We start from the raw sequence: 10,037 nt of genomic DNA on the forward strand, positions 1-10,037 counted from the left end.
GTTTTGTGCAGGTTGATATAAATGATGCGTGGTGGATTGTGTGTGCACCATTGTTAGGGTTTTACAGGGGTTTTTAGAGCATGTCTGAAAATACAGCTTGGTTAAATATTCTCTGCCTTGCAGGAGCTTGAGGCAGTTAAACTAAAGATATTTTGAGTGTTGCAGGTGAGAAAATATATGAAGTAAATGGCTTTCAAGCTATTTATCAGTTGTTCTTTCTTTCCTTCAAATGTCTGGGCATAAATTGGAATCATGGAATGGTTTGGGTTGGAAGGAACCTTAAAGCTGATCCCATTCCCACCCCTGCCATGGGCAGGGACACCTTCCACTATCCCAGGCTGGGATGTGCCCCATCCAACCTGGCCTTGGACACTGCCAGAGATGTGGAAATCCTTGGAAATGTCTCTGACTTGTTTAAAATCTTTTAAGTTTTCCTTCAAGTCATCTACAATGACTGTTTGAAGCTTAGTCCAGATGCTTTTCCCTACTGAGTAAACATAAAAGGGTTTTTTGAGACTTTTCTTAACTTGCAAATATACAAGTATTGCTTCCATTCAGCGATCTGAAACCTCTTTAGAAACAATTGCCTCAAACCCTTTTCCAGGGAGATGTTTTCTCTGTCCTGTGGACAGAAAGAAAGGGGATGAAGGAATGGAATTGGATTATCCATGGTCAGGCTGAGACAGGGCTGGATGGGATTTTGGGCAGGAATTGTTCCCTGGCAGGGTGAGGAGGAGCTGGGATGGAATTCCAAACCCTGGATCCCTGGCAGTGCCCAAGGCCAGGCTGGACACTGGGGCTGGAGCAGCTGGGACAGGGGAAGGTGTCCCTGCCATGGCAGGGGTGGCACTGGATGGGATTTAAGGTTGTTTCCCACCCAAACCATCCTGGGATGATTCCCTGATTATCCCTGGGCAGTGCTCAGGAGTTTCTGCTGTGAGCAGCTGGGTTTAAATCAAAAGCCAGGCCTAAGAACTGATTCAGTTTAAGAACCATCTCTGAAAAAGCTCAGGAAATCATTTGAAGCAACGATCAGCCTGACCAGTGTCTGCCCAAAGCAAGAGAAACCATTGTTTTTATCTAAAATAATAAACAGAAATCAGACTAGACCTCAGCTACTGGTCCCAGTTAGGATGTGATGAATTTATCACTGGGATTTGCAGAATTCCAATTTTCTAACTGTAACCAAAAGCACATTTTGATCTCTTTTCCTTGTTTTCCAGGAACAGTATGAATTCTGCTACAGAGTGGTACAAGATTTCATCGACATCTTTTCAGATTATGCTAATTTCAAATGAGAATTCTGCCTTATTTTTTAATTTGTCTGTATAAATAGTTGTACATTATGTTAATTTATTCCATGTCACTTGGATTGTTGACTGAACTGTAAATACAACGTTGTGCTGGCTCTAAAAGTTGCATTTGCTGTATAAAGTTGTTTCTTAAATAGAAATATCTTCTAAAGCAAAATATAATGTTCCTATACTGTATAGAACTGTAAGATGGGATAGAAATCTTTATTCTAAATAACAAAAAATTAATTCTTGGGGTTTTTTTTTTCCCCTTTGAGTTTTGCCACTCATAAATATTTATCAACAATGTTCTCTCCCAAGTCTTGAATTTTTTGACAGGTGATTTACAGTTCATCCTAAAAAAAGTGAATTTTGGTGCACATGTTTAAACATGGTTTGTTCACCAGGGAAGTATGTTCACCATGAAAATAGATATTTATTTTTCTAGATTGTTTTAAAGAGCCTCCAGGTTCTGTTGGATTTTGAGTCCTATTGTCCATAGGATAAAATCAGTAGAAATACAGATTTGAATTTTTGAAATAACAGAACTTTCAAAGCCCTGTTAATTTGTTGGGTTTTTTTTCCCAAATATTGTTTAAATTGACTTGGAAAGGCAATAATGTGATTTTTAGAATAATTTGCATATTTCAAAAGTATATTTTGCAGCACCTGAACTCGTCTACTTGAAGAGAAAGGCCAGAAATGGAGTTAAAAGCTTCTCTTCTTTATAATCACCTGCATAATTTCCCATTTCTTTAAAATAAGAGATAAACTCTTACTCCTTGATTTGATTCAGCAGGATAATTAAGAGGTAAAAATTGGAAAAAAACATTTTATGAACGGTTTAATTCGAGAAACATTGAGTATTGTAGCAAAAGTTCCTCCAGGTTCTTACCCTCCCAAAAATGTGATCAAAAAAGGATTTTCCCTGAGGGGTTTAGGGTTGTGTACAGAGATATATTTTTACTGAAAGCACTACTGAGAATAGAGTTGGTGACAGAAAATATAAAAGTTTTTATTGCAGCCCTGACCAGGGGCTGGAAAATCCCCACAATCACAGAGCACCCGAATGTTGAATAATTACCAAGTTGATCTTTCCCACTTTTCCAAAAGCATCTCTGACTTAATGAGCACAAAGGGGGTGAATCTGTAATTAATTCCATAACGAATATGCAACAGTTCTGTCTCGTCCAGCCGGGCTTTGGCCACGCAACATCAAAGCCTTATTTCAAACAAGCAGCTTGAACTGAGCTTTTCCCTGCTGTTCTTGCACTATTTTATCCCATTCCAATAATCCCATTGCACCTTGGAGCAGCACAAGGGGACGGGAAGGTGTCCCTAGGTCTCCTTCCATTCCATCCTAGCTGGAAAAGGTTTGGGATAGGAATTCCTGAGCACCCAATTCCCACAGTGCCATTGGATGTTCTTGTCTTCCCATCGCTGCACTCCTGTATTTATTTGTACAGTAATTTTGCACCTCAAAAACGAGATTGTTTAAAGATTAAACCTGGCTCGTGGGTCTCTATGAGAAGAAACACTCAAGCCACAGGGTTGGGTAGTGAAAGTGGAGCTGAGGAAGGGCATGTTCCTGAAATTCCATCCAAATTGAAAGAGCCAGGATAAATTCAGGCTGGAAACTGATAGAGGGGGGCTCAGTCTGATTTGTAGCACAGGGAGACTCCCAGAGGTTGGAGAATAATGCAAAGGAATTCCCATTTTCTGATCCTGATGTCAGGATTTTTCTGACCATTTAGCCCACATTTGAATAATTTGTCAGATTTTTGGGTCCCTGAGGTACAAATTTGGGCTGAGCTGTCCATGAAGTCAATCTTGGTGCAGGGAGACTCCCAGAGCTTGGAAAATAAGGCAAAGGAATTCCTGTTTTCTGATTTCAGGAGCTTTCCAACCATAGACAGCCAACATTTGAATAATAATAATATTAATTTGTCTGTTTGGCAGATTTGTGGGTCCCTGTGGTAAAAATTGAGGCTGTCTCCTGAAATCAGCCTCAGTGCAGGGAGACTCCAAAAGGTTGGAAAATAAAGGAATTCCCATGTTAACAATCCTGATGTCAGGATCTTTCTGACATTTAGCCAGCATTTGAGCAATAATTGGTGTGTTGGGCAGATTTTGGGGTCCCTGAGATCAGCCTGAGTGCAGCAGTGATGGGCTGTGGGGGTCTCCCCCAGGAGCTGCAGCACAATTCCAGCTTCCCATGAGGTTCACCAAGACCTCCTTCCAACCAGGAGCAGGATGGAGCTCAGCTGGAACACCAAGGCCTCGCTGGGTACTCAGATTTCAGTCGATAACCAGAGTGAGATATCGAGGAGGGAAGAGAAATGCCTGAAATGTGACTCAGAATTCACAATCCAGAAGGGTTTTTGTGGAGTGTGAGGAGCTCCCTTGGCAGTTGTTGGGTGTTGCTCAGTGGCTGGAGCTCTGGGGAGTGTCTTGGATTGGAATTTTCCTTTGACTCTCCATCCATTGCATGGAATTCCTTTAAAAGGCCAAATTGTTGGATTGGAAGTGTCTTCTGATCTGTGTGTGCTTTTGGTCACTGTGTGACTTTGATTGTTCATGTGTTCAGAAGGTCCCAGCTCAGCATTTAAGCGTTCGCTTCCCAACATCCTCATCCCACAATCCATGGAATGCCATGGATTCCCTGTTCCCAAAGCAATCCCTTAGAAGTGCTTGGCTGACTTGGGCCTTAATGAAGAATGCATACTGTAATTAGCAGTGTTTTTTAGGCTATTTTTATGTATTTTTTAAACTTTTAAAATGAGCCTGACCACCCCGTGTTCAGTCTTTTGAAATGTTTGCGTTTCCCTCGTCCCATTTTTTGTGTAAAGTTACTGGAACTTTTCTGTATAACCAAAATGTATTTAATTTATCAAATCTTTATAATATATATATATGTATGTATTATACAGTTTCAGCTCTTTTTATTTTTTTTTTCCTTACGTTTCTAATTTGATCTTGCTGTGTTTTTAATGCCGGTGAATGTGGCTGAATTATTTGTATATGCAAATTGCAAGATCTAATACATTCTGATGCAAGAACAAAGCTTCCTTTTTATTCTCCATCTGCATTATTTTCCTTTAAATCTTTTAATTTCATTCCTGTGTTGTGTGTTCATTTGAATTAAGCATTCTAAAAGAGTTGAAATCCATTATCTAGATAAGTAATTTTTCAGTGCTTATCTGTAGCTGTTTGGGAGTAAAATTGATTTATTTTGAATATTGTGCATATAAAGGGTGTAGAAACTCATGGAAGCAGTTGGAATCTGGGTCATCCCAAACTGTCTGGATAAGTAAGATCTGATTAAATAAATACAGTAAAATTAAGTAAATATAGTAAAATAATCCTGTGGTAAACAGTGGTGTTGTACCAAGATAGAAATAGGATCTGAACTTCCAGCTGTGTCACCAATCGTGAATTGAAAGTTCATTCTAATTAACAGCAATTTTTTAATTCATTTTGACAAGTCTTGCATTGGATATGTTGCTAAAGTTAACCAGGATGGCCCCGCTGTCGTAACAGGGTGGGGGAGGTTTGTGTAAAGCAGGAGTAACTGCTCAGGGGTTGCATCCTAATGTCAAATCAAATAGGATTTCTTGAAGCCTGATTTCTGTTTGGCCCCTTTTCTGTTTCCCTGCTCCACCCCACACCTCCCATTTGGGAGATGCTTCTTCTGGGGGGCTCATTTTAGGATTTTTTTCCCCCCCACAGTTGTTGGGAAGAACTTTCCTGCATGTCCTTCCTGGGCGTTGTTCTAACGTTGGCAGGATGAGAGGAAATGGCCTCAAATTGTGCCAGGGGAGGTTTGGAAATTAAATTTTCTTCATGGAAAGAGTTTTAAAGCTTTGGAAATTTGCCTGAGCAGTGGTTCCCATCCTTGGAAGTGTTCAAAAAACGTGTGGGTGTGGCATTGAGGACATGGGTTAGTGGTGAACTGGTTGATGGTTGGATTTGATGATCTTTTCCAAACTTAACAAGTCCCTGATTCTCATTTGCCATTGCAGGTAAAAGCTGTTAATTTTTTAAATTATTCCAGAGGAGTTGATAAACTATTTTGTGTGATTGGATCATGTACTGTCATGAAGCTTATGAGGCCACTGGGAGGTAACTCTGTGTGAGGACAGTCAGGTGCCTTGGTGTGGTCTCAGAAAACAGAAGAATCTCAAATATTTATCAGTTCTTGGTTAATTAAATTAATAATGATGATTGTAACTGTCGATCACACAGCAAATGTGGATATTTCTATACTCTACTGGTGATAAAGTTGGTTTTTTCCTACTTTTAAAGCTACCATAAAGACCTTCTGGTTCCTTATCTGGTTCTGTTTTTAGAAACTGAGCTTTTATAAAAAATACATTTTGATTGCAAACTGTCCATGAAATATATTTATTTTAATGGGATATTTAAGCAGTATAAGCTAAGGCAGATCAAAGAGGTGTTTGCTCTGCACAAATGTTAAGCTCTGTTTTTCCTAATGCAGAAATTGTTGTATTGAGAATTTTCCGGGCCACTGAACTTCCCGGCGAGTGTTCTTCATCTGAGGAATTAAAGGATTAGGATGTAATTTAGATCTTTGGGTGAGAGCTTCCTCCTAATGACTTTTATCCATTTTCTGTGCTGCTTTGCACAGAGGAGGGGAATTACTCAGTCATTAACTGAGCTGACACCTTGCCAAGGAAGTTCTTTGCACAAAGAATCCTTTTTCTCCTTTCTCCTGTTTCCATTGCATGAGAAACAACTCAGCGTTTTCCTAAATTTTCCCAAACTCCAACTATCCATAAAAAAATCCACAAAAGATCCGAGCTGGGACTTCTCACCAGCTGGGTGGACAAAAAACAAGGAAAACTCACCCAGGTGGGAAGAGACTGAGAAGGAATTACTGAGCACGGTATTTTCTAGTTGAGATTTTTACAGAAACTTTGTCCTTCCAAAACCTGAAGGGATCCTCTGGAAAAGATGGAGAGGGATTATTTATGAGAGCATGGAGAGCCAGAGGGCAGGGCTGGATGGGATTTTGGGCAGGAATTGTTCCTTGGGAGGGTGGGCAGGGGCTGGGATGGAATTCCCAGAGCAGCTGGGGCTGCCCCTGGATCCCTGGCAGTGCCCAAGGCCAGGCTGGACATTGGGGCTGGAGCAGCTGGGACAGGGGAAGGTGGAACTGGATGAGTTTTAAGGCCTTTTCCAACCCAAACCATTCCATGATTTTATGGCTCCAGCCTCCCAAGGAAGCAGCCATGGAACAGCTCTCCTCCCTTGTGAACATGCACAGAAATTGTGCAGCTCTGGAATTTCAGAGGTTGAGTTAATTTGCTGAATCCAGGGGGGAGTCTCGCCCCAGTCCCAATAAAATGAACAAATTTCTACCTCAGCTGTGCAAAAGGACTTGCTGGGAGATGCAAAATCCCTCTTACAGTCACCTTCGGGTTTAAACGTGATCTGCTGATGGCAAAGTTTTCTGCATTTAGGATTTGGGATTCTTGGGGCCAGGAGTTGGATTCCATCATCCTTGGGGGTGATTTTGTAATCTTTTGGAATTGGGAAATCTGTTCTGCAGGTCTAGAACGCAATGCAAAGTTTTAATTTGCATTTTAATCCTGACATATTTCACTGGGACATCATGTCTTTTGATTCCCAGCCATCCTCCCTGGCTTTGAAGGACAATTGGAAAACTCCTTTTCCAGATTAATTTGGATTACTTGAAATACAGGTTTGATTTAAAAATATCAGTGTGTCCATCATGTGAAAAGGTTTTTCCCTTAGTGGTTCATGTTCTTTCACCATTTAAGGTGAATTAATTATTTCAAAGTATTTCTTAGCTGTGGATAGATAAAATCTGGAAACATCCCATTTGTTCCTAAATTTATGCAGATTCCTCCCACATAAAAATGCTTTGTCAAAATCAGGTTCTGTGCACGAGCAGAAGCACTCCAAAAATCCTGGGTGCAGTAATGTGTCAGTGTAATAAATGAGGATTTTAATAGAGAAATTGGTTACAGAACTTTTAAATTTTCAGGGTTAATCATATGATTTCTCATCTCTGGACTTGGCTTTACACAGTGTGAATAGCCTGAATATTTATTTACTTTATACCTAATAAAAACCCTAATTTAGGAAAAGCTTTAACCAGAATTTGTGCTTTTTAAAGTAAAAACCGCTGATAGTATGAATCTGTGAGAAACAAACTTCAGTCAGTGTTTCCAAAACACCTGTTCAGACACTTGAATAAATAATTCTGTATGAAGATTTTCATGTGATAAATTAAAATGCTGATTTTTAAATTCTCTATCAAGGATTTTCCAGCACTGACTTTATTTTTCTCCTCATTTTTGGCAGTTTTACTTCATGGTGTAGTCAGGTGTATTTGTCTAAATTAAATGTGGCCAAATTAACCTACCAGCAAATTAAACCTTGAAGAAAATGTCTATTTTTTGTTTGTTTTTTGTCCCTCCTGTAAATCTACTTTGGCAAATATTTGTACAGATGCTGTTTCAGAGAGCACTGCTGCTCTTGGAGACAGATTGAAAATCTTTATTATCATTTGCGTTCTCTAAATATTGCACGTCACAAAAGCTCTGACACCGCTGTAAATCACGCCAGAAAATACAATTATTGCCACACTGCAGGTGTATTTATTTATTTCTGCTGTTTGATCACACATGGGCTGGCAGGGACTGCAATAAATTCAATTTCTAAGAGTTTTTCTGCTAGAAATTGTTTGTTTTAGATACATCATTCAGGACCCCTGGGAAGTAATTTTTTAATACTTGTTAATTAGCAATGATACCCAATTAGATACCAAATAGAATCCTGATTTTGGTATGGTTTACATCTACATTAAAGATTGTCCAGTAGAACACAGCTATTGTAAAATAATAATAATAATACTGAACTAAATTAAAGGCCCACTAAAGCTTATGAAATAGTCTTCAAAGTCATTTAATTGAAAAGAAATAACATTTAAAAAGCTGCTTACATCTAACTGTATCACATCTAAAGTCATCACACCACATAAAATAGTCTTTGAGGCAAGCTAGATAATAAAATAGGAATAAAATCAAAAGTTCTGCTTTGTAAAAGATCTGAATAGTAGAATTTTATCCCCTGAAGCACAAAAGGCTGGATGACATTGTCCTGTATCCCTTTCCCAAGCATCAAGCTTGCAATGAAGGTCACATTTCTTATCTCAATAATAGATTGTTATTATTATTAATATATTTTTTTCTCTTCTGTCTTCAAATACAGAACAACACAGTGTTCATGTTGATTTTTGGCCTCACAGACCCTCACATTCAAGTCTTAGTAATGAATTCCTGCTTGGGAGGAGAGTTTTATATCTAAATGAAGGTAACCAATTTGCTGATTAAAATGGATTTAAAATATTAATTTAACTTTTACTGCTGCTCCACCCCTCCCATCCTTGCTCCCTTTAGTTTTCTCCCCCTTACTGCTGTGGTTAATAGCATTTTTGTGGCTAGTAGTATTTTAATCTGATTAAACACAGATGCTTAAACTGGGGCCAAAACCAATACAATCAATAGGGAGAAACAAGAACATACCAACAAGCTCAACGATCATTCAAACCCTGGTTTAACACTATATAAAAGAACTCATTTAAAACACTTATAACAACTTTATAAAGCCTAAGGGAGGTTGAATTGATATAAAATGAATCTGGGTGATCTGAGGAGGTGCAAATTTGGGATCACTGAGCCCCCACAAGTCCCCCTCCCTCAGAGGGGCTCGATAAACCTGGGCAGGCTCAGGTTCAGATATAGGTTCAGATACAGATCTAGATAAAGGTTCAGGTACAGATATGGGTACAGGTACAGATATAGGTACAGATATAGGTACAGGTTCATGTACAGGCATGGACAAAGGTTCAGGTACAAGTTCAGGTACAGGTATGAACACAGGCACTGCTGTGGGTACAGATCAGAGGTGTAGCTAAGCGGGTTTCATGTACAAATTCAGGCACAGGTGCAGGTATAGACACAGGTACAGGCACAGGTTCGTGTACAGGTTCAAATTCAGGTACAGACTGGGGCACAGGTACAGATACAGGTACAGGGTCAGGACAGGCACAGCTACAGATGCAGGTACAGGGTCAGGACGGGCACAGCTACAGAAGCAGGTACAGGGTCAGGACGGGCACAGCTACAGAAGCAGGTACAGATGCAGGTACAGATTCAGGACGGGCACAGCTACAAGCGCAGGTTCGGTTCCAGGTCGGTGCCCGTGCCCGTTCCCGTTCCCGTTCCCGTTCGGGACCCACCGTGGCCCCGCTGTGACTCCCGGGCAGCGCCTGAGGCGCGAGCGGCTCCGCGGGGCGGTGCCTCCGTTTGAACTCAAACCGCCCTCGCCGCTTCCCATTGGCTCCGCTGCGCGTCGCGCGCCGCCCCCTCCGCCAATCAGAGCCCGCCGCGCTCCTTTTCGAATTCTCAACGGTCAGCTTGGTGAGTTCGTTTCTCCTTCCGCCGATCCGGGACGAGTCAAAGGTAAAAGAGTTCCTCTGCCCGGTGGCGCTTGTCGCGGCCGGGCGGGCTCGGTGCTGTTCCGCAGCCATGGCCGCTGCCGGCAGACGCGGGCGGTGGCGGCTGCTCTCGGTCCGTCCGTCTGCGCGGGTCCCGGGGGATTCGTTTTGATGCCCGGCGGAGGGATACACGAGGGCGGAAGTGGGTGCACAGCGCGAGGGCTCAGGGGCCGGCGCGCGCGCGCGGGAAGCGCTGA

At 41.3% G+C, this 10,037-nt stretch overlaps 1 protein-coding gene across 1 annotated transcript in view; it reads left to right on the forward strand.

Moving 5' to 3' along the window:
* Nucleotides 1-4,408, forward strand: part of PTPRE (protein tyrosine phosphatase receptor type E) — an 87,518-nt gene extending 83,110 nt beyond the window's left edge. Inside the window, exon 20 of the mRNA XM_058841875.1 lies at nt 1,224-4,408. Coding sequence (XP_058697858.1) covers nt 1,224-1,298 — 75 coding nt within the window. The 3' untranslated portion in view covers nt 1,299-4,408. The remainder of the gene's footprint in view (nt 1-1,223) is intronic.
* The last annotated feature ends 5,629 nt before the right edge of the window (nt 4,409-10,037 follow it).

This window comes from Poecile atricapillus, chromosome 6 (genome assembly GCF_030490865.1).
Source record: "Poecile atricapillus isolate bPoeAtr1 chromosome 6, bPoeAtr1.hap1, whole genome shotgun sequence".
In the NCBI taxonomy this organism is placed as follows: Eukaryota; Metazoa; Chordata; class Aves; order Passeriformes; family Paridae; genus Poecile; species Poecile atricapillus.